The sequence below is a fragment of the Heterodontus francisci genome, chromosome 31, assembly GCF_036365525.1.
Source record: "Heterodontus francisci isolate sHetFra1 chromosome 31, sHetFra1.hap1, whole genome shotgun sequence".
Taxonomy (NCBI): Eukaryota; Metazoa; Chordata; class Chondrichthyes; order Heterodontiformes; family Heterodontidae; genus Heterodontus; species Heterodontus francisci.
The window spans coordinates 49,881,029-49,907,236 of NC_090401.1; the positions used below are offsets into that span (position 1 = coordinate 49,881,029).

General features: G+C 40.4%; 1 protein-coding gene across 1 annotated transcript in view; it reads right to left on the reverse strand.

Annotated features, from left to right (window-relative positions):
- Positions 1-26,208, reverse strand: part of LOC137347245 (uncharacterized) — a 33,490-nt gene that overhangs the window by 5,851 nt on the left and 1,431 nt on the right. Inside the window, exons 2-3 of the mRNA XM_068011538.1 lie at positions 22,891-23,088; positions 6,095-6,202 (exon numbers count right to left, since the gene is read on the reverse strand). Of these exons, the coding sequence (XP_067867639.1) occupies positions 6,095-6,202; positions 22,891-23,088 (306 nt within the window). The remainder of the gene's footprint in view (positions 1-6,094; positions 6,203-22,890; positions 23,089-26,208) is intronic.

The window sequence follows — 26,208 nt, forward strand, 5'->3', positions numbered from 1 at the left end:
TATGGCAAGATCTCGTTTATTCTAAGAGACTATTTCTTTCCAAAAGACAAAAAAAGAACTGTGAGAGCAACTTGATCTTCTGAGCAGAAATATTGAGTGTATGTATTTTAAGGCTAATTACATGTACTTTGCAGTACATAATAAATATTTTTAGCATGTAATTGTTTCCTCCATCTGATTAAAATGGTAGGGATCTTACACAAATTTCAGTACAAAAATTACCACAATCCAACTTAATGTTAAACCTTGGTTACAGTTTCTCTCCAAAGGCAGGTATATCAAACTATAAGGGACACAATCCACTTATGTAAACTGACGTTGGGCTTGTGTCAATGAGACAAATGATTTTAAGAAGCCAGGATTGCAATGCTCCTTGTATATACCAACCCTGATTAAAAATGAAAGTTCTAGTTAGTAAACTTTTATTTTTGTAGCCTAAAATATTCATAGGTAATTGGAGAAAGATTTTAATTGGAGTTTCAAAAAATAAATAAAAGAAAAACTTGCATTAATATAGCACTTTTCACAACCACCAGACATCTCAAAGCGGTTTGCAGTGAATGAAGTACTTTTGAAGTGTGGTCGCTCTTGTAATGTAGGCAACCTAGCAGCCATTTTGCACACAGCAAGCTCCAACCAACAGCAATGTGATAATGATCAGATAATCTGTTATTTGTGATGTTGGTTGAGGGATAAATATTGGCCAGGACACCAGCGATAACTTCCCTACTGTTCTTCAAAATAGTGGCATGGGATCTTTTACGTCCACCTAAGCGGGCAGACGGGGCCTCAGTTTAATGTTTCACCTGAAATACAACACCTCCTTTAGTGCAGCACTCTGCCAGTATTGCAGGGGAGCATCAGCCTTGATTTTTGTGATCAAGTCCTGGAGTGGGACTTGAACCCGGACATTGTGACTCAGAGCTGAGAGTGCAACCAACTGAGCCATGGTTGACACCATAGAACCATAGAAAAATTACAGCACAGCAGGAGGCCATTCAGACCATTATGTCTGTGCCGGCATTTTAAATGGCATTTATGCTTTGAGTTGAAAGTGATACAAGAGACTAACAATAGGTCTGAAACTGATAAGGTTGAGGCTTTTTCATAACTATGATGAAGATATCCAGGAGTAAAGTTTCTTTTTGAAATTGAATAACTGTCACATTATTGATAGTTTTCCCCCCATCTTGGTATGTTATGCTGCAACTCATAAATAAGAAGTTACTGGCTATAATATCCTGCCTACAAGACTTGTACTAATTATGTGGTAATTCTAATGCTGTTGAATATTGTATTTTTTTCTTTATCCCTCTTAACCTTCTCCCCATTTCTCCTCATAACCTCAATTAATGCAATACAACCAAAAACAATAGTACAAATTCCAGAAACCAGCATACCCTCTGCCCCTACGACTCACTCTTCCCCAGCGCCAACCCTAATCTGGCATCCTCGCGGATTCTAAAGGCTACCTTCTTGCCTTTTGGTTTTGCTCAGTCCTCTCATTCCTTTCGCAAACCACGCTTCTGCTGTTGCCAGTTCTGATAGCAGAACCCTCCTCCAGAAACTCGGCTACCCCTCCACAATTCTCATCTCTGGTCTCTTACTTTCCCTGAATGAGTGACACTCCCCCTCTAATCTTAGGCTGCACTCCAGCCTCAGACTTCACCACTCATTAACTTCCTTCTCTTGCAGCGTCACTCATTTCCTTCCTCCTTTATTAAAAAATTGATTGCCTTAATAAAATAAAATCCAAGATTTATTCACAATTTATGCCATTAAGGTATAAGTACTTCATTAAAAATAGACACATCAATTTGCAAATACACAAAATGGAATTTATTCACAAGTAAACATTTTAATTCAGGAAAAAGTCACAAAAGAATAATTACATTGAGAACAATGTGAAACTGAAGATTGTAAGTTGAATAGTAGAGAAGTACAACATTTTTTAAATTGATGTACAAAACAACTAAAATAATTAGGGGTTAAAATAGTCAATAATTATCATTTTTTAAAATGTTAAAACTAGGCTTTTTTCTCTGAGCATTGCTGCATGAAATCAACTAGTTATTATTTATTAATTTCTATTTCATTTAATACAAATGTTTTTCGGGAAGCGCAATGATTGAGGAACAATTATCTTCCAGTGGCTGCCTAATTACTTATTTTAAAGGAGCATAGTAACGTAGCAGTGTCAATGCAGAAAGAATTTCAGGTTAATTTCCTTCAATTACATAAGTGTTGTATTTTTATTTGATTTAAAAATATATTCAATCAAGAAAGCCCAGTTATGTTTCATGTCTCATATACACTGGATACTGAAAAGACAATGAACAGGTCCATGAAAAAAATTGCAATTATAGGATCATAGGAAATAGGAGGAGGAGTAGGCCATTTGGCACATCGAGCCTGCTCTGCCATTCAAACAGATCATGGGTGATTATCTACCTCAATGCCATTTTTCCTCACATCCCCATATCCCTTCATGTCATTAGTATCCAGAAATCTATCGATTTTTGTCTTGAACATGCTCAATGATTTAGTTTCCACAGCCATCTGGAGTAGAGAATTCCACAGATTTGCCACCCTCTGAGTAAAGAAATTCCTCCTCATCTCAGTCTTAAATGGCCTGCCCCTTATTCTGAGACTGTGTCCCCTTGTTCTAGACTCACCAACCAGAGCAAACATCCTATCCACATCTATTCTGTCACACCCTGTAAGAATTTCATAGGTTTCAATGAGATCATCTCTCATTCTTCGAAACACTAGAGAATACAGGCCCAGTTTCTCCAATTTCTTCTCATAAGACAATCCTGCCATCCCACGGATTAGTCTGGTGAACCTCTGTCACATTCCCTCTATGGCAAGTATATCCTTCCTTAGATAAGGAGACCAAAACTGTACACAGTACTCCAGGTGCGGTCTCACCAAGGCTTTATACAATTGCAGCAATACATCTTTATTCCTGTACTCAAATCCCCTTGCAATGAAGGCCAACATACCATTTGCCTTCTTAATTGCTTGCTACACCTGCATGCTAGCTTTTAGTGACTCATGAACAAGGACAGGTCTCTTTGGACATCAACACTTCCCAACCTCTCACCATTTAAGAAATACTCTGCCTGTTTTTTTCTACCAAAGTGGATAACTTCACACTTATTCACATTATATTCCATCTGCCATATTCTTGCCCATTCACTTAGTCTTTCCAAATCCCTTGAAGCCTCCCTGCATCCTCCTCACAACTTATATTTCCTCCTAGCTTTGTGCCATTGATGGTAATTGTTTTAAATGTATTTGTTTGATGTTTTTCTAACCTTCAGATACCAAAATCAGCTTAATATTTGTTTCATTTCAATGAAATATTATGCATAAAAAATAGGCATTACTGAGGTTTGAAAATGTGATGAACCTAAAATACAAACTGGTATGGGAAATGCAGAGATGCCACACAAGTGCAATAGGAGATGCTCTTTGAAGGTTGGAGATGAAACACCTTGTTGGAGCAGAGTAGAGGGAGCTTTACTCTGCATCTAACAGTTCCATGCTTGATCTAGGAATGCTTGACACTGACAGTGGGTATCAGATATGGAATGTGTTTGATTCCACAATACAAGGAGCCTGATCAGAAAATAAATTCCTCCCAAAAAAAAGTTTTCCAAAGAAATTTGATGACATTAAATTGGGGGACAGTACCCATACATGAAAAAAAAAACAAAAATATAAAATTATTCAGCATTTATGTAACGAAGTCTTAAACTGCGGCTTGCAACAGACAGGTAAAGTGGCAGATGCTATCTATGTAGATCTAAATCACTCTGAAGATTTTGACTATTTGCTCAGCATGTTTGATCCTCTGCAACAGGGACATTGGCAGCTAGATGAATTGTGTCTCTCTTAATTAATATGGTAATTGGAAAAGCTGAAAGAACATGCAAGATAAAACCTTAGACTAGCACTCACCAGCCAGTGACTCCTTGGCCTGTGATCTCATTTATGATATGAAAGTGCCTCTACCCTATAATTTGCTTCTGTACTGCACTGAATATTTAGTTGGTGATTTACTGCTCACCAAAATGAGGGGATGCCAGAATGGAACACTTTTTCATTTTTTGGATACCCAGTGCCAGTATCCTACTCCCAATATGATATTTCTCCAGCTCCTTTCTGAACATGTCAACCCAAACAGCTTTTGCTGTCCCCTGCTCCTTGCTCCCATTTCACTGTTGGAAATTTTTTGTTTTATTCATCTCCAGTTTATTTTGGGGCTTGATATCTTTGAATGTGTCCCCCTAATAGTGGAGTAAAATAGTTTGCTTAAATCTATGCGACTCAGTAAAGACCTGGATCGTTGTTCTTCCCTCAATCATTATTTTTTTTTTCCAAAGGATACGTTTTATTCTGAGCATCTTCACAGAACATAGAGCCTAAAAACTCACATCACCTTTGTTATATCTGCTGTCCATATCCTAACTCACACCAAGTCGCACTCACCCATCACTCCTGTGGTCGCTGACATTGGCTCCCAGTCCGGCAATGCCTCATTTTTAAAAATGCTCATCCTTGTTTTCAAATCCATCCATGGCCTCACCCCTCCATATCTCTGTAACCTTCTCCAGCCCTACAACCCTCCAAGGTCTCTGCGTCCTCCAATTCTGTCCTCTTGTGCATCCTCGATTTTAATTGCTCTACCATTGGTGGCTGTACCTTCAGTTACTTAGGCCCTAAGCTCTGGAATTCCACACCAACCCCCCACCCCCCAATCCAGAAACCTTGCCACCTCTCTATGTCTCTCTCCTCCTTTAAGTTGTTCCCTAAAACCTACCTCTTTGACCAAGCTGTCCCAATATCTCTTCATTTGCCTCAATGTCAAATTTTGTCTGATTACACGCCTGTGAAGCGTCTTGGGATGTTTTACTACATTAAAAGCACTCCATAAATGTAAGTCGTTATTCCTCTCTAGATCTCTCCCCTTTTGAAGTTAGGGTGGCCAAAATTGCACACACTACTCCAAATGCTAATCTCCTCAGTGATATACAAGGTTAGATTAAATTAATCCGGTTTATATTCAGATGTCCTCAAGCGGTTTACTGGAGGAAGGGAAAATATACCCCTCAATTGTGGTGACAGTTGAGGCAGCGTTGCATGGGAAAGGAAAATCAACCAAGGGATTCTGCCCTTAATGGAAATAGAATGGAAAAATAATGCATCTAGATTTAAGACCATGCAGGATCAGACTTGGCAGAGGATGTTTCTGTGGTGTCCAGCCTCACATGTGAAAAGCACATATTTGGCCAGTGCCTGTATTACTTTTTCCAACTGGCACCATTTGCACTGCTGGCATCTTGATCACTGGTACAGTGTACCTCAGCTTGTGCCACTCTTCACCAGTGGGTACTTCCTCTACAACTAAAAGAATTTACATAACCCATGTATTTCTGAACCACATAGGCTGCCTTTATTTCCCACTAGTTACATAATTTTTTTCTTGGGGTTTTTTCCCTCCTGTCTTTAGGTACTGGCTTGCGCTGTGATAGAGTTCCATACATGGCCCTCTGGTTAGACTGCTAAATCTCCTCGATGACAGAATGTGAGTGTTGACAGGTTCAATTTTTTGGGGAGCGCATTGTACTTCTGGACTACAGTTTTAAGAGTCAATGTGGGACTGGAGTCAGATGTAAGAAATATCGCATACAAGTGACAGTATATCAGTGTCCAATAATCCACAACTTTTCCTGGTGTTCAGATTTATCAAATTCTATTTCACACTTGCCATGGTGGGTTTGAACTCTCAACATAAGTGATGCCAGTACCTTAATGACTATGTTTCCATGGCAAGTATGACAGATTACACAGCATCTTCGCTAGCATGGGAGCATTATCGCTGATTGTGATCAGCTAACTCTTGGTTCCCATGACTCAAAGCCTCACAACATGATGCATTTAATTGGTAAGCAATCCTGGGGATGCCAGAACTACTTTCCTTCGCATTTGTGCAAAAACACCAGTGTTTCCACTTGATCTTCGATTTGAATAATGGTTTTAACACAGGTGAGCCAGTAAAGGAATATTATCAATTAGAAAGACTTACAGGCTTTTGAATTTCTTCTTTAACCTCTGGTTCTGTTTTGCATGATACAACAGCCTTTGCTGGACATGTTTGGAAGGTTTCTTCTGACAGCTCATCATTTACGATCGTCTGACACAAGAGGAAAGAAAAGACTGTTAAACTTAAAAGAGCTGGAATACCAGACCTGGCATCGAATTCATTATTTAATCAAAACGGTCGTTATCATTCCCACCCTTACCTTTTAGCTTTTGTGTTTCAAAAGCCTATTCTTAGACAAAATTAATGAAATGTAGAACAACAGAGTGATATCCTTTAAAGCAACACATACGTATACTATTCATTTTTAAATGAGCACTCCTGGGCTCAGCAGTTAGGTATTATGGTACAGGGCTATACAACCAAAAGAGATTTCCCATTCACGGCTCTATATAGTGACATCACTATTCCCTCTCAGAATGGAGGCTGCATTGCGATAAGTGACTGGGATTGATTTCATGTGACTGTCCTCCATTCACTGCATTTTGCTAGAAAAATAACCCTGCTTTTATCAGGACTCATTGCTGCAGTTTCAATCATGAGTTCTGTTTGCTGTAGTTGGTTGATACCCTTTTTAAGTAGACTCTGTAGACTGTTGTAGTGTGCTGTTTAAACAGACTCTGCTAAGTTAATAAACATTGCTTCCTGTGAGTCCAGCCAAAACCCCTGCCTCACCTCCAACTCATTGGCTGTCAGAATGGTGTCAATAGACACTCTGCTCTTTTACTGGTTGGTCTGTGGTAAAATACTGTCGTCATCGGAGATGACGATAAAAGGGCTAGAATTAGCCTCAATGTTCCCATGCTTGAACTGCATAGCACTAGACATCAGATGAGGACCAGATCAGATTAGACTCACCCTGCTCTCACCCTCACCACTTCAGATAAATAGCCCACTGACACTAACTGTACAGACCCACATGCAAAGAAGAATTGCCTCCTATAATGGAGTAATTGAGGGCCTCCTCCAGCAAATGAATTGGTACTTTGAGAGGATAAGGAGAAAAGCCCTGGAAATTGGTGGATAAAATAAATATCAGTAAAGACGATGCATTCTGTAGAAACTTTTCTCAGACCTAACGACATATAGGCTTGTGCCCAGCATCCTCTGCTCAACTGTAGCATTATGAGAGAATCTCAGAGTTGAGGCTAAATGCTCTCCACGAGAATGGAGGAAATATTGAAGAGACAATGTTTCACTTTAGGGTGAAAGCCTTTTTTTAAAAAAAATCTGCCAGGCCCTTGACTGTCATGTTGTAAGAATGACAGCTTACAGTAAGTGAGTTACTAAAGCTATGCCGTCTCTTTAAACAAGTGATACTCTCAAGCTCTCGACCATGGCTTGCAGGAAGGTAACCTTCTGAGACTGGTGCCTCTACAGCAGGGTTGTCCAACATATGGCCCGCGGGCCAGGATTCGACCCACCAAAGGTTTCTATCCGGCCTGTGGGTGTATTTCAGGGATGAGAAATTTTTCATTGCCTTTTTCTTCCAGAGTCTTTTAAAAAAAATTTGTGCAGTCAGTTTCACAGCTGACAGGTGCTGACATTGGGAACAGCGCTTCTGAACTTTGGACAGATTCAGGGTTTTCCAGCGTGTTCCGACTTTTTTAAAAGCCTGCCGGAAAACCAGAAAGCTGCCGTGCTGAGCGTTTCCTGCAACTGTCAGAGAGAGAAAGGGGGGTGGGGAACAGAGAGAGAGAGAGAGGGTGGGGGACAGAGAAAGAGGGGGGACACAAAAAGGGGGAGAAATGACACAGAGTGGGGGGAACACAGAGAGAGAGGGGGAACCCAGGGAGAGACAGCGAGGGAGTGAGAGAGAATGATCAAGTTCAGACATCTATCCGGAATACTTCGCATCGCTACAAGAAGTGTGTGGGCAAACATTGACTACTTGTGCAAGCAAAAAATGCCAGGTATCTCACTAAATCAGTGTCTAACATGGTGATGAGAAAGTAAGTCAATAAATTAATCTCATTTAAAGCTTCTTCACAAAAATGCACATTTGTTGTTGTTTTGATTAATAGTAAGATAAATTTTTAATGCCTTTATCTTTCTTAAATTGTCTCACCAGTCCCCTATGTAAACAAAAATTGTAACGTGGCCCCCCACACGAAAAGGTTGGACAACCCTGCTCTAGCGAATATTTTAGAACAGATTTCTCTGTAGACTTATCAATAAATATCTGGCGATACGAAACAGTGAAAGGACAACGTAGCTCCAACAGAATAGTATTCTGGGCCAAAAAGATATTTGTGGATGGCTTGGAGAGGTGGTGTTAGGTGTGGTTGAGATTCCAAATTGTGTGTATTAAGACATTTGCAACAGTTGATACAGCGCTTTATCCCAGCCTCTCCATCACCCCACCTCCATCCCCCTCCCTTTCCCTGGTCTTGCTGTATTAACACCGTATCATTTGCTTCTTTATGGTAAAATGGTTGGACTTCTTTCTGCACATGAGCAGCGTTAAATAAATGCAAATTGTTGTCACTATCTAAATTTAAAATCTGTAAATTATGAAGAACAGCTGCTGCTGGGAGTTAATTGTGACATTCAACCTGAAGTTAGTTGGAATTATTCAAATAGCTTGCCTTAATGAAGTATTTTCCATATGCTAATCTCTGCTCATTAATGAGACATCATGCATTGGTAATGATAAAGGGTGAAAAGGAAGTTCAGAAGGAAGCAGAATTTGCTGCATTTCACAGAATCTCAATTTGGTTTAACTCACCAAGTGCAAAGATTTTTCTGAGTCCAAACCACCCTATCTACTACAGGAAGCTGAAATTATATATGTACTATAACTGCACTTTTTCCCAATTCAGCGGATGCCACAGGACTGAATAAAATGTGTCTACAGCCTCAAAAAAAGCTGACACAAAACAAGTTTCACTTTAGTTTTCAAAGTTTGCTCAGCACACCAGGAGGTTCAGTTTGACTAATACAAAACTCATATGGTTGGAAGCTAATTCAAGTTGCTTACCCCAAGGGAGAAATCTCAGTAAACTAATACTGAAAAATGTAATTGAAAAGCATTGTGCTTAAAATTGTATCTTAAGTAGGATATGCATATACATCTGTAAACTTGCATGCATTCATTCCTTAAATAACCTGTAGCTCCATCTAACTTGTATCAGTAATTTTCTCCCATTGTGATGTCTGCAGCAGTCTTTCTTCACTATCAGTGAAAATGTACTCTGCACTGATATTTTGCACATTGTCCTTTCGTCTTTACAAAGAAATTGTTTTCATCTTGCCTTAGAGGACAGTGATGAAGCACAGCAGGGCAAGGAATCTGTTCTTTCCTAGCTTTTATTACCCAAGCATTCTGCCAAGGGTGAGGAACTATGTTGAAATAGACCAAAGCCTGATCAAGATCCCCACTGCCACTGTATCCTGTTTAAGAGGAGGGTACCACTAAGACAATATTCTGTTGCCCCCACCACCTCCTGACTCCCACCCTCCCATGTAATCCATGTAATCTTCCGGCAGAGCAAAGAAATAGAGAAGAAACCCAGGACCAATAAGGGAAAAAAATTGTCTGGGTAGGTCCGCTATTACCATTGTTACGACCGACCGCTCAAATCAAAGCCCCCAATCAAAATGTATGATTCTGATTGTGGTGGGAGAAACGCACTGTTGATTCATTCCCATCCCTCCACAGATTGCCTAACTATTCATTTTAAACTTTCCAAATTAAAGAAAGACCCAGCCAAATTGTACCATCTATTAACCCCTGAATGGGGCTAACCAAACTTTAGATCAACAAATTAACTGTTTAATTAGAAAAACCCAATTCTTAAACACTGCTTTGATATAAACACATTAAAATGGAAACATTAGGGTCCTTGCATAGTTACGCTCCTGCCGAAGTGAAATTTTCCAATGTGGAATAGTCCAAGGTTACTTGAAGTCCTCACAGCCATCCGTTGGGGGGAAAAAAGGTTCTTCAACAGTAGAACAGTCTGTAGTCTAATTCAACAGTTGAAGGGATGCTTTCCTTCTCCAGCGATGAATTCAACAATTACAGTTAAGTAGCTAAAGGAATTTGGTTATTTTCTTTTAGATTAATCTGGCTTGACATCAGAATTCTGAACGTATAATAAATAGGATTTAAATAAACCAAGAGAGAGCTCTCATTTCCTTCAGTATATGCTGGTCCAACTGTCTGTCTGTGTCTGTCCAAAGCCAGTTTTTCAATTAGTTTCAAACGTCAATTGGCAACAATGTGATCCTCAGACTCTGAGTGGCTGTATCCTGGGCAACAAGAATGCACTCTTTGAATCACAGTCTCTGAGTGGCTTGTTCTTCGAATGGCTGTATCCCAGCCATGAGAATGCATTCTTTGACTCAGTCTCTGGAGCGTGTTGCCTTAAAGCAGTACTGCTCCTTTTCCAGCCTTAAAGGCACACCGCATTCATCCCGGGAAAAAAAACTACAGGATCATAACACCATCCCAAAGTGTAATTTCGGGTCACAGTTTCTTAATCACTATAGTACTACAGACATTGCACTGAATTTAAAAATATATAACATTGGCATTTACTTGTTGGGCTGTAGGAGAAATAACTGCTGTTTATCATGTTAGTGCACACTCAATATTGATATCTTACTTGGCTGTAATATTTTCTTTATGCTTGTAGTAAAAGTAACTTGTTCTTACTTATTTCCTCAGGGTTGCCTTTACCCCTAGCCAACCTTCACATTTCAGTTCATATAGAAACTGGATCCTGCAGCTTGGTGACTGGCTCCTCTTCTTGGTACAACCAATGGATTTTGGGATGCTCAGCCAAATATAGAATATTCTTTTGCCTTATGGTTCATACTAACATGAACAGGTTCATGCTTGGGGTGTCTTGATTTGTGCCGGATCCAACAGGTTGCTTTTTCCTCCATATATGTTGTAATTACTTCCACATATATTCAGAATATACCCTCACATAATGCACTGCACACCTTTCATTGTACACATTACAGAGTGCACCAATATAAGGAAATATCATCAGTCCACATGAAAGTTATCTCCATGTATCCATGTACATCAGAATTGCATTCACATTTTTTAAAAGAGAAGTAATTTAAGCCTTTTTAAGGAAGAATAACTTTGATCTTTACTCCTCTGGTGTAGGTTACAGTCTGGCTTAAAAGCATAAATGACACCTGTGATGATAGCTATTCAGAACTAGTAGCAATGCAGCCTTTGCATAGCTTCCAATAATTGGCTAACCTACTGAGTTTACTCCATTGATTTAAAAGCTTTACCTCCAGGTCAGAATTTGCAAAACAGCATAAATATCAGTCTGTTGGGCTATTGTGCCTAGACTACCATTTTTTTTTACTGTATTTGGTTTTCAAATTTCCACCATGTGGACAATCATCTCCCATTATCAAGACGTCAAATTTTATAGAATGTTATGGCATAGAAGGAGGCCATTCGGCCCATTGTGCCTGTGTTGGCTCTTTGAAGGAACTATCCAATTGGTCCCACTCCCCTGGTCTTTTCTCATAGCCTTGTAAAATGCTTTCACCTTCAAATATTCATCCAATTCTCCTTAGAAAGTAACAACTGAATCTGCTTCCACCACCCTTTCCGATAGTGCATTCCAGATCTTAATTTGGTCCAATTTCTTACCCTGTTCTTATTTGTTTCAGATGTTCTAATGGAGTTATTGTGCACTCTGCTATAGCTCACTCTTTCCCAACTCTTTCTCAGATTTCTCATTCCTTTAGGTTGAGCACTCTGTATCAACTATTTGAGTTGCCAAAACATCTTTTTCTACAAGGTGTTATGGATCCATTGCGTAATTGAGGATTCCTTATTCCCGAGTAAAGATGCCTCCCTTAATAGTTGAGTGGTAAAAGGTAGGTTTCTAAAATTGTTCGACACAGGCCTGCAGCAACAATGCCAATATTAACACTACAAAACATTAGTAATGTGGCAAACATATGAATCTTGTCCTTTACTCTGACACCTTTGCAGTGCACAACAATGAAAATAACACACAACTCTTCAGATGGAGCGATTTAATTTCCCTTCCCAAAGTAGTGACACCACCTCTTTAAATTAACAATACTGTCTTCTGTACAAAATGATTCCTGTCTGATAGGTGTCACAAAGGAAACTTACATTATTGTTCACTATCAAAATCACCGCTCAATACAAAAGGTTTGGGGGGAAAAGAAGTTGCTACAACTAGAAACAAAATGAATTCCAGGCATTATCAGTGTCTCATCTTCCATCCAGTTTGTGATATCAAACTGTCAATTTAACTTCAGCACCCAATCTGGGTTTTTTTTTTGTGTGTTACTGAACAGTATATCATCAGATAAACCGTTTCCTTTCTTGATGTTTCTCGCTCCGCTTCATTTACCTGCGATGAATATTTCAGATTTTTAAAAACATTCTTATTGTGAGATTATTATGACTTTTGTGAAACCCGAGTGAAAGGCCAAGACCCAGTCATGTTGAAAAATGGGGGAAAAGAGGAGGTCAATTGGGAAGCAGTGGTCACACCAAAACCTGCAGGGTGTAGCAAGAAGGGGCAAAATAATTAGTTAGAATAGGAAATATTATGATTCATCCTGATTTCAATATCGCAGGGGTCGACAGATTTGGAGCAGAGGATAGGATGGCAGATTTGCAACATCAGCGGAGCGAGATTCAGACAGTATTATCAATAAATGGAGACAAGAAAGATTCTAACAGCGAGATTGGAAACTTAAATTAATAGAATTGCCGACTAGACAAAAACTTTATCTTGTATTTTACCCCGAAGTGCAAGGGTGATAGACTTGGGTATCATATGAAAAGAGTTGTTTGGGGAAAAAGATATGCAAAAGAGAAAATTAAGCAAATCCCGATCCTGGAGGGAGCTTTAGCAGAGAAGAACATATAAATTAGGAGCAGGAGTAGGCCACTCGGCCCCTCGAGCCTGCTCCACCATTCAATAAGATCATGGCTGATCTGATTGCAACCTCAACTCCATATTCCCGCCTACCCCTGATAACCTTTCACCCCCTTGCTTATCAAGAATCTATCTACCTCTGCCTTAAAAATATTCAAAGACTCTGTTTCCACTGCCTTTTGAAGAAGAGAGTTCCAAAGACTCACGACCCTCTGGGAGAAACAATTTCTCCTCATCTCTGTCTTAAATGGGCGACTCCTTGTTTTTAAACAGTGGCCCCTAGTCCTAGATTCTCCCACAAGGGGAAACATCCTTTCCACATCCACCCTGTCATCCCCTCAGGATCTTATATGTTTCAATCAAGTCACCTCTTACTCTTCTAAACTCCAGTGGATACAAGCCTACCCTGTCCAACCTTTCCTCATAAGACAACCTGCCCATTCCAGCTTCTCTGAATTGCTTCCAACGCATTTACATCCTTCTTTAAATAAGGAGACCAATATTGTACACAGTCCTCCAGATGTGGTTCTCACCAATGCGCCGTATAACTGAAGCAAAACCTCTCTACTTTTGTATTCGATTCTCCTCTCAATAAACAATAACATTCTATTAGCTTTCCTAATTACTTGCTGTACCGGCATACTAACCTTTTGCAATTCATGTACTAGGACACCTAGATCCCTCTGCATCTCAGAGCTCTGCAATCGATCACCATGTAGATAATATGCTTCTTTTTTATTCTTCCTGTCAAAATGGACAATTTCACATTTTCCCACATTATATTCCATTTGCCAGATCTTTGCCCACTCAATTAACCTATTTATATCCCTTTGTAGCCCCCTAATGTCCTTTTCACAACTTACTTTCCTATCTATCTTTGTGTCATCAGCAAATTTAGCAACCATACCTTCAGTCCCTTCATCCAAGTCATTTATATAAATTGTAAAAAGTTGAGGCCCCAGCCCAGATCCCTGTGGCACACCACTCGTTACATCTTGCCAACCAGAAAATGACCCATTTATGCCTATTCTCTGTTTCCTGTGAGCCAGCCAATCTTCTATCCATGCCAAAATGTTACCCCCTACACCATGAGCTTTTATTTTCCGCAATAACCTTTGATGTGGCATCTTATCAAATGCCTTCTGGAAATCTAAGAGCAGTACATCCACCAGTTCCCCTTTATCCACAGCATGTTACTTCTACAAAGAACTCCAATAAATTGGTTAAACATGATTTCCCTTTCACAAAACCATGTTGACCCCGCTTGATTGCGTTGAATTTTCCTAAATGTCCTGCTATAACGTCTTTAATAATAGCTTCTAACATTTTCCTTTAGAAGATATGGGAGTTTCAGTGTAGGTCAGAGGAGAATGTAAAGTCAGGAATGCCAACGGATGAAGGTCGAAAGCAAGGGGCCAAAGTTAAATTGTGTTAGCTGCTCGTTGTACTTGAGTGATATTAAGAAATTACGGCCATGAAATTATGCTGTGGGATACTAATTGGTGAATGTTTCAAATGAATGCATTAAGACCTCTACTAAGCATTCTGCTGCTAGCCAAAGAATATTTTAATGCTCATATCTTTTGAAAAATTGAAAGAAACAAAGTGTTCACTGTCCCAGCAAAGGGAATGCAGATCAAGATGTAATGATTCAGCCATTATGCTGCTAGAGAAATGGAGGTTATACACACTGAAGGCACACAATCTGAAAGATGTTGATGAATGTAGATTGATTTGGATCATGAATGGAGGTCTTTCATATGGAAGAGGAATAAAGTAGAAGAGCGAACAGAGACCCGGAAAGCCCTAAGTTGAAGGCAAAGGAGTGGGATGAGAAGGCATCAAATACAGCACAAGTTAAATGATTTGAAGGGGAACTAATAAAGGCTTTGGATATGTCTGAGACAATGGCAAATCACAATGCCAAGCAGAATTTCAGACGTATTTAGCATACGCCGAATCCTTTTGGTTCACGTAGCTGATGTGAGTCTTAGCTCTGTGATAGCACCCTTGCCTTGGAGTCAGAAATTATGAGCTCAAATCCCACTCCAGACACTTTAGCACAAAATCTAATTTGGCACTTCAGTGCAGTACTGAGGGAATACTGCACTGTCAGAGATGCTGTCCTTCAGATGAGATGTTAACCCAAGGCCCCATCGGCCCTCGCAGGTGAAAGCAAAAGATCCCATGACACAAATTGAAGCAAAACAGGGAAGTTCACCCAGTGTCCAGGCCAACATTACCCCTCAACTATGTTTCCATTTGTAAGGAGTCATGCACAATGTTCCCTGTAAGCTATTAGTGTGCGTGCAGCAATCGTGAAAGTTCTGCAAAGGCCGCTCACAAGCTGTCTCCTTCAAGATACAGTGTGTGAGTGGCTGCTATGCAACTGTGCAAATAAAATTTAAAGATATCGCACATTGAAATCAACAGGCCACACACAACAAAGCAAATTTAAAGGGATCATTGGTCATAATTGAAAGATGCATTTGAGGGGAAGCTAGATAAGTACATGAGGGAGAAAGGAATAGAAAGATACGCTGATGGGGTTAGATGAAATAAAGTGGGAGGAAGCTCATGTGGAACGTAACAACCAGCATGGACCAGTAGGACTAAATGGCCTGTCTCTGCTATAAGTTCGATGTAATTCTAGATAGCTAACATAATTTATTGGCCTTCTGTTTATTTATTTGGTCATTTATTTCATTGCTGTTTGTGGGACCTGGCTCCATTCAAAGTGACTGCTCCATTACTTGCATTACAACAGTGACTCCAATTCAAAAGTACTTCATTGGCTGTAAAGCCACTTTGTGATGTCCAGGCACAATTAAATGCAATTTCTTTCCTAGGCAGATTGCTTTCGTGCATACATCATTTTAGGTGATAAGAAGAACGGGTATGAAAGCACTGACTAGTGCAGTGTATCAACACACTGCCCTTTCATCTCCAGGATTTATGTTTGAATCTAATCCAGATTTGCAAGATGAAAGTCTCCTCTTCCTGCACCTTATAACAGCCCTACTTAAAATCTCTTTGGTCAGAGTCAACCCAGTTACTAGTGAGCATAGGCTCACACTTTAAAACTTATCTGTAGTTTGGCAAATTTGTCAATTTCATTCAGAGAGCTTTTAAAGAAAAAAATAAAATCACACTTTCTGAAAGGATCTAAGGGCTTCAAAAGCTGAAGCCAAACCATGCTGTTGGAGCAGATGGAGTTTTACTCTGGAGCTGGCTGTTCTATATTTGATCTGGGCATGCTTGATCCTGACACTGAATGGTAAAAGGTGAAAATAAAATGTTCCACACTTCTGGACAAACATCCTTTACCCTGATCAGAATGAAATTCATTCGCGCCGAAACATTTTTCAGGTATAATCTTTGCTGATCTAACTTCCTTTGCTTCCTGGGTTCCCTTTACCCATTGAAAAAGACAAGGTCATGTGATGCAAATATGAACCTCTTTATTCCAGTTAAAATAGTCTTCCCTACACTCCAATAGAATGGTTTAGTTACTTTATTGACAAATGATATCAGGTCTTTTTAAAGATCTTTGTCAATTTTTAGGCACTATAACAGCAACTAATTGTGCTGAAGATCGCTTATGTTTCATTGAATGGTACCCTTAATTTCAGAAGAAGCTTGTTGGTGCTTTTACATTGCACTGATTGCACACCTCACTCTCCATTGGCTGCAATTCACAGCACAAACAAGCCCCAGTTCCAGGAACCTAAGGTATTGTAGACTCACAGAAATGTTTTTCCCCGATTCTTCTGACAGGACTAGGGATCCAGTTTCAGCCCAATATGTTTGCTGTCTCTAAGTCTCTATACAAAAGTCAAGTCCAGGATGCCTACAGGCACTGGCTACACTGTCCGAACGTAAAGGCAGCAAAATGACACACAGAGGTCACTCTCCTGAAGCAATGTGGTGAGAGGACAAGCATAAATGCACTTTATGGTGATATAATTAACAATAACTTAATCGAGTAACATAAATAGCAATGCAATCGACCTAAATAACTAAGAGGATGGGGCTGTAATAAGTTGAATAGACAATAATTTTATAGAATTACATAGAATGTACAGCACAGAAACAGGTAATTCAGTACAACTGGTCCATTCTGGCAATTATACTCCACACAAACCTCCTCCCATCCCTCCCCATCTAAACATATCCTTTTTTTTCTTGCTCCCTCATATGTTTATCTAGCTTCCCATTAAATTCACCTATGCTATGTGCCTCAACTACTCACTCTGAGTTCCTCATCCTTACCATTCCCTGGATAAAAAATATTTCTCTTGAATTCCCGGTTGGATTTATTAGATTCATAGAACCATAGAAAAATTACAGCACAGAAGGAGGCCATTCAGCCTGTCGTACCCGTGCTGGCTGAAAAACTAGCTGCCCAATCTAATTCCACATTCCAACACCTAGTCCATAGCCTTACAGGTTACAACATTTCAGGAGCATGTCCAGGTACGTTTTAAAAGAATTGAGGGTTTCTGCCTCTACCACCATTCCTGGCTGTGAATTCCAGACACGCACCACCCTCTGGGTGAAAAAGTTTCCCCTCATGACCCCTCTAATCTTTCTACCAATCACCTTAAATCTGTGCCCCCGGTAATTAACCTCTCCGCTAAGGGAAACAGGTCCTTCCTGTCTACCCTATCTAGGCCCCTCATAGTTTTGTACACCTCAATTAAGTCAACCCTCAACCTCCTCGATTCTAAGGAAAATTCTATATTTATGGCCCCTGGTCAATGAAAAGGGAAAAAAGAACTTGTGATGATGCAGAGTGTTATCATTTCCTAATGTCCTAAAGTGCTCCACAAACAATGAATTATTGTTTGAAGTGTACTTCTACAGGTAAGTGTAGCAGCTGATTTTGCGCATAGCAAGATTTCACAGATATCAACTGAGCGAATGAGCAGATAATCTATTTTAAGTGACATTATTTGAGAGAGGAATACTGGCTAGGACATGGCGAAAGCTCCCTGGTAATCTTCAAATGAAGCCACGAAATGGGGAAAAGAACAGATCGTGGAATGAATAGAACAATCTCCTCATTGTACTTGTCGAGGAGAAATTCTGAGATTCAGACGACTAGGCTAGATGGGATTGAGGTTCACAAGGAGGAGGTGTTATCAATTTTGGAAAGTGTGAAAATAGATAAGTCCCCTGGGCCAGATGGGATTTATCCTAGGATTCTCTGGGAAGCCAGAGAGGAGATTGCAGAGCCTTTGTCCTTGATCTTTATGTCGTCATTGTCGACAGGAATAGTGCCGGAAGACTGGAGGATAGCAAATGTTGTCCCCTTGTTCAAGAAGGGGAGTAGAGACAGCCCTGGTAATTATAGACCTGTGAGCCTTACTTCGGTTGTGGGTAAAATGTTGGAAAAGGTTATAAGAGATAGGATTTATAATCATCTTGAAAAGAATAAGTTCATTAGCGATAGTCAGCACGGTTTTGTGAAGGGTAGGGCGTGCCTCACAAACCTTATTGAGTTTTTCGAGAAGGTGACCAAACAGGTGGATGAGGGTAAAGCAGTGGATGTGGTGTATATGGATTTCAGTAAGGCGTTTGATAAGGTTCCCCACGGTAGACTATTGCAGAAAATACGGAAGTATGGGGTTGAAGGTGATTTAGAGCTTTGGATCAGAAATTGGCTAGCTGAAAGAAGACAGGGGGTGGTGGTTAATGGCAAATGTTCATCCTGGAGTTTAGTTACTAGTGGTGTACCGCAAGGATCTGTTTTGGGGCCACTGCTGTTTGTCATTTTTATAAATGACCTAGATGAGGGTGTAGAAGGGTGGGTTAGTAAATTTGCGGATGACACGAAGGTCGGTGGAGTTGTGGATAGTGCCGAAGGAAGTTGTAGGGTACAGAGGGACATAGATAGGCTGCAGAGCTGGGCTGAGAGATGGCAAATGGAGTTTAATGCAGAAAAGTGTGAGGTGATTCACTTTGGAAGGAGTAACAGGAATGCAGAGTACTGGGCTAATGGGAAGATTCTTGGTAGTGTAGATGAGCAGAGAGATCTTGGTGTCCAGGTACATAAATCCCTGAAAGTTGCTACCCAGGTTAATAGGGCTGTTAAGAAGGCATATGGTGTGTTAACTTTTATTAGTAGGGGGATCGAGTTTCGGAGCCACGAGGTCATGCTGCAGCTGTACAAAACTCTGGTGAGGCCGCACCTGGAGTATTGCGTGCAGTTCTGGTCACCGCATTATAGGAAGGATGTGGAAGCTTTGGAAAGGGTGCAGAGGAGATTTACTAGGATGTTGCCTGGTATGGAGGGAAGGTCTTACGAGGAAAGGCTGAGGGACTTGTGGTTGTTTTTGTTGGAGAGAAGGAGGAGGAGAGGTGACTTAATAGAGACATATAAGATAATCAGAGGGTTAGATAGGGTGGATAGTGAGAGACTTTTTCCTCGGATGGTGATGGCAAACATGAGGGGACATAGCTTTAAGTTGAGGGGTGATAGATATAGGACAGATGTTACAGGTAGTTTCTTTACTCAGAGAGTAGTAGGGGCGTGGAACGCCCTGCCTGCAACAGTAGTAGACTTGCCAACTTTAAGGGCATTTAAGTGGTCATTGGATAGACATATGGATGAAAATGGAATAGTGTAGGTCAGATGGTTTCACAGGTCGGCGCAACATTGAGGGCCGAAGGGCCTGTACTGCGCTGTAATGTTCTAATGTTCTAATGTACTTCAATTCCCTTTGGCATGGGCTTCTCGAGCAAGATGGCTGCTGTGGGGAAACCAATTTGATGATTGTCTAAATAAACTGTGAAACAGTAATAGAAAAAAAAATGCTGTAGTGAAATTTCCAAACACTGGCTTCCTAATAAGTGCCTTTAAGTAAGTTATTAAAAAAAAAATGAGCACCTCAAAGTAAATATTTAGTTGTAAACATGAAGAATGCCAGCAGAACAAGAAAATTTGCATTTTCATAGGCCAAACATTTTTTAATGTTTTGAACTGACACACTGCGTTGCTGAAACAAACAAACAATTATATATTAAATTCCATGTTCGTTGCACTGCAGGTGGCATTGCGATAGGTATTTTCAATGTCAGAAGTGTGACAATAGCTGCCGTTTTTAGGTCATGGTATATAACCATGACACTGGCAATCTGACCCCTGCATTTCCATTTGTTTTAAAATATTTTGTGAACAATTTTTTCTATCTGTCGTTTTTTCCTCAGGACTGAAATTTCTAATATCAAAAATGAGGGTTTAACCTTGTAACCTTGCCTGGATTTTGTGGTGGTAATGACAGCGAGACTATTAGCATTCGTTGCCATTACTCCTCTGAAACTGACAGCAACTTTGGGAGTTCACACATGCGCAGAATAACACGGAAATCCAGAAGTCGCTGCCAGTGATTCAATGCTTGTCCAGAGGGTGCACTGTTGAGGTGCCCCCCAGACAGCAATCTCGAAGGAATCATGAACTCATGAAAACTTCAACTTTTACACTGTTAGGCTCACTGTAAAAACTTTGTTGGATGAGATGTAACTGGGGTTTTAATGGTGTGCTAACTTCATAATTACTGCTAAACACCCTCACTGGCCCTGAAAAGCTAGTTGTATATTTGTGGAATGTCTCCATTCACCATTATGATTTTTTTAAAAATCCACATGTTTTAATAATTTTTTAAAGCTGGTTTATATAGATATTTTAGCATCGATATAAAGACAATCATAATCGTTTATTTTGCCTCTGAAAATTTAAAAGTGAAGGATAAAATACTTTTAACTTCCTTGTTTGCTATCTGTGAGAACACTTCAATGGGATCAGCTGCTTATCCTGCTTGCTGACATCACTGCTGCTACACACCTGGAGATCCTTTTGACATTGTGCCAGATTTAAACTGCTATTGGGAAAAGAGAAGTTCATGCAACAGAGATTTGTGGGAAGCTTTCTTTGAGGTCAGCAGTGAGTGCTATTGCTTCACGGCTGACTGCAAAACCTAGCCCAACAATTCAAAAAGTTGCATATTTCACAATAACATGATTTTTAATACAAAGAAAGATCAAAAGAAAAACAAATGAATGAACCTGCATTTTATAGCACTTTCCACATTCTCAGGATTTCTCAAAGTGCTTTACAGCCAATGTTGTATTTTTGATGTGTAGTCATCGTTATTGTGTCGGCAAACACGACAGCTAACTTGCACAAGTGAAATCCCAGAAACAGCAATGATACAAGTGATAAGATAATCTACCTCGTTGAAGGATGAATGTTGGTCAGAAAACCATGCGAACTCCTGGGCTTCTTCAAATAGTCTAACGGGACCCTTTATGTCCACCTGAGAGGTCAGAGATGCTTAATATCTTATACAGAAAACAACACCTCTAACAGTGTCGCACTCTCTCAGTACTGCGCCAAAGGTATCCAAAGTTATTAAGATATGTGGGGCAAAGGTGGGTATATGGAGCAAAGTCTTGGATCAAACATAATCTCACTGAGTAGTGAATAGGCTCGAGGGGCTAAATGGCGGTTTCTCTGGAGTCAGCCTTGACTGTATGCTCAAGTTTCTCAAGTTGACCTTGAACCCTGGCCTTTGGACCTTTTTTATATCTTTTAATGTTTTCATTAAATATTTTTATTTGAATGTCTCAGCATCTTCCAAAAGCCTAGGCTTGGACTTGATATCTTTCCCTAAAGCTTGGTACTGTGCACTAAATTTGGATTGTGCAATCTGAGCATATAAAGTGTACTTAATTTCTCAGGATGCATTCAGTCACATGTACTGGTGGAATATTTTTCTTTACCTTCTAGCACTTTCTGCTTCAAAGCTTTTTTATGACTAACTTTGAAAAACAATAGGCCAAATTTCAAAAGCATTACTGAGCTAAAATTTGCATTGAGGTGTTTTAAAAAAGCAAAGAGACTGCGTGGATGTGTGTCAGCATAAGAGAGCGAGAAAAATGAGAGTGCTCTGCTTGAACATCCGCTGTAGTTTATTTTTGTGTTCTGTAAGCTTTAGAAAGTGTATTAAACTGAGGGAGGGCTAAGGTCAGAGAGGAAGAGATATGAGGGACAGCCAGACTGCTACATGGTCAGAGAGGAGGTGAGAGTGTGTGTGTGTATATGTGTCTTTCTTCATGTAATGTTGCTCTCATTTTCAAAACAGCAGTTGAATGTTGAAGCCAACTGCTTACCTGCCTGTGGTTTGTTGAATTTGGAAAAGGTCAATCAATGCTATTTGTGCACATCTGTGAGGATAGGGATTCTAATTTCTCATACCTATGAAGCAGGGGTAGATGTCTCTGTTTAAAAAAAAAAGGTTGAATTTTGAAAACAAACAAAACCTCTGAGCAAAGCAGAAAGGGAGAAATGGCAGGAGGTGGAGGAATAGAGAGAAACTGATTGAGGGTGAAACAGCTTCTGGCCTCTCAAGACCCATCATTGGTGGGGGGTGAGGTGGGGGAACTAATGATATTGCAGAGCGTGGATGGAGAGTTCAAGGTAAGATGTATGACAGTGGAACAAGCACCCAGGCGATAATACATGGTCTTTCACACAAGGAGAGGATGTGATAGAGGTAGTGATGGAAGTGAGAGGATGGTAGAAAGGGGAGTAGGAGGAGGATTCATCAGGAAGGGGGAATGGACGGGAGTCACTGAGGTCCACATTATTCTTGCCACCTCCACTCTAAATGTAACTTCACCCCAAACAAGTCAACACGTCTCATGGAAAGGCAAGTAAAAACACAGCCAGACAGAGAAGAAAAAACATTAAAGGAACAATGCAGCAGAGAAGGGAAGAGACAGACAGAAACACAATGGAAAATCAGCAACACAAGGACATCAGATGGAGTAGGTGGTTAAGAAAAGAATGCAAACTCTTGTAATCAGCATACTCACATCCTCTTCACTATCTTCATTCAAATCTGGCTCAATTTCAATAATTTCCACAGCAGAAAATCCATTCTCTATGGCAGATATACCCGTCTCTATGACAGACAGACCAGTCTCTATGACAGATAGACCAGTCTCTATGACAGATAGACCAGTCTCTGTGGGAGATTCTGCATCGGTTTCCGTTGTTTCTTCTTGTGGTACCTTGTAACAATGAGTAGATGGGGGAAAAAAAAGATTATCACTGCTAAAAGTAAAGGGTTGCAGATCGAACAGTGATCATAAAACGCTAGTTAGGCCACAGTTGGAGTATTGCGTACAGTTCTGGCCACCATATTACAGAAAGGACATAATTGTTCTGGAGAGAGTACAGAGGAGATTTACAAGAATGTTGCCTGGGCTCAAAAGTTGCAGCTATGAAGAAAGATTGGTTAGGCTAGGGTTGTTTTTCTTAGAAGAGAGGAGGTTGAGTGGTCACATAATTGAGGTGTACAAAATTATGAGGGGCCGAGATAGAGTAGGAAGGACCTGTTTTCCTAGTGGAGAGGTCAATTACCAGGGGCACAGATTTAAGGTGATTGGTAGAAGGATTAGAGGGGACATGAGGAAACACTTTTTCACCCAGAGGGTGGTGGGTGTCTGGAATTCACTGCCAGGAATGGTGGTGGAGGCAGAAACCCTCAATTCTTTTAAAAGGTACCTGGACATGCACCTGAAGTGCTGCAAGCTGTAAGGCTATGGACCAGGTTCTGGAAGGTGGGATTAAATTGGGCAGCTAGTTTCTATTTTTTTTTCTTCTTGGCTGGCACGGACATGATGGGCTGAATAGCCTCCTTCTATGCTGTAATATTTTTTATGGTTCTATGGTTGTCTGGTCTAAGATCTAGCTTTTCACTTCAATATGTACAATCTTTAATAATTTCCTTTGAATTGCAGTGACTTTTGTTATATAAGTAAATATGTTCACACAATCCATAAATACCACTGAGCAGCAGATACATGGGAACACTACCATCTGCAAGTTCCCCTCCAAGTCACACACCATCCTGACTTGGAAATATATCACCGTTCCTTCACTGTCACTGGGTCAAAATCCTGGAACCCCCTCTGTAACAGAACTGTGGGGGTACCTACATCACACAAATTGCAGTGGTTCAAGAAATTAGCTCACCACCACCTTCTTAAAGGCAATTTGGGATGGGCAGTAAATGCTGGCCTTTGAGGTATTGATTGAGGGAGGAATGTTGAGCAGGAAAATTGAAGAACTCGCTGGTCTTCATTAGATAGGGCCATGCAATATTTAATATCCACCTCAACCAGTAAAACCCAGGAGCTTCAGTTTAATGCATCATCTAAAGGATCCCAATTCCAACATTGTAACACTCACTCTATACAGCACTGGGCTGTCTCTTTACAGTCTATGCTAAAATCTTGAGCAGGGTTTGATTCCACAAACCTCCGACTCAGCTGAGCCAAGATGGTGCATCAGCAGGGTGCATTAATGTTTGGGAGCTCGGTTTCATGACAGTCAAAGGATGTTTATCAATATTATCTTTCTGGAGATAAGTAGCATATAGCCCATCATAGGGTAGCTTGTACTCAGACTGTGGAAGGAACAGGCTTGATGAATCAAATATTTTAACTTATGCCGTGCTTTATAACGTCCATATTGACACCTGATTACATAAATTATGTTATCAGATAATTCCAGACACACCCAGTCTAACTTTCAACAGGGCTTCATTGGTTTCAAAATATCGTGCTGAACAAACCAATTAGTCAAAAGGACTTCCATTTATATAGTGCCTTTCATGACCGCAGAACGTCCCAAAGTGCTTTACAGCCTTTACCTACTTTTTGAAGTGTGGACACTGTTGTAATGTAGGAAACACAGCAGCCAATTTGTGCACAGCAAGGTTCTACAAACAACAATTAAATAAATTTGTTTTTTTAGTGGCAATGGTTGAGGCATATACTTTGGCCATGATGCTGGGGAGAACTCCCCTGCTCTTGTTGGAGTAGTGCCATGGGATATTTTGCATCCTCCTGAGAGGGTAGAGGAGGCCTTGGTTTAATTTTGCACCTGAAAGACAGCATCTCTGACAGCGCAGCACTTTTACAGTACTGCACTGAAGTGTCAGCTGAGATTATGTCCTTACGTCCTTAAGTGGGACTTGAACACAGAGGCAAAGACTGCTCTTCCCATGTGTGGTAATTTAAAGAATGTGGCATTAAATTAGCAGTTCTATTGTCTGAAGTCAAATATAGAGCCACAGTTATGATACTCTCTTGGCTTACTGGTAGCACTCACGCCTCTAAATCATGTTGTGTGGGTTCAAGACCCACTACTGAGACTTGAGCAAATAATCTGTAAGTTCCCCTCCAAGCCCCACATCATCCTGACTTGGAAATATATCGCCATTCCTTCAGTGTCGCTGGGTCAAGATCCTGGAACTCCCTACTTAACAGCACTGTGGATGTACCTCCAACCCAAGGACTGCAATGGTTCAAGAAGGCAGCTCACCACCACCTTCTCAATAGCAATTAGTGAAAGAAATAAATGCTGGCCTAGCTAGCGATGCCCACATCCCCCAAATGAATAAAAAATGTATGTTTGCCCTTTAATTGGAGTACAAAGGAATAATACGCCATCAGAAGTGCCATCTTCCAGTTGAAACATTGTGAGGTTCCATCTCGTCTTAGATGGATGTAAAAGATCCCATGGCACATTGGAAGAACAGGTGAACTCTCCCAGTGTCCTCGCCAACACCAACTACTCAACCAACACCACCTAAAGTAAATGGTCTAGTACTTTATCGCATTGCTGTTTGTGCGACCTTGCTGTGTATAAATTGACTGCTGCATTTCCCTACAATGGTGAATGTGCTTTAGATTATAGAAACATAGAATAATGCAGCACAGGTGCAGCCCATCGCGCTTGTGTCAGCTCTTTGCAAGAGCTGTCCACTTAGTCCTGCTCCCCATAGCCCTGAACCTTTAAAGGGACTTCATAGGATGTCTGAAAGTGCTTCACAGCCAAAAGTAATGAAAGGAGCTGCATAAATGCAAGTTATTTCCTGGTTCAGATGAATAAGATCTGTTATCACCAGTAAACTCTGTATACAGAAATATCTATTTTATCACAACCGGTCTTGTTGTCCAGTTTAGTTCCTAGCTTTATGTGGCAATGTCTAGTCTGATTGAGTTTTGGAATTCATTGTTGAGTTGTAATGTATAACCCTGTTTGTGTTATCTATGGCACTTAGAAATTGGCATCACTTACTACTTGTGTTGCTCATTCCTTAAATGTCTAAAAATGCAGCA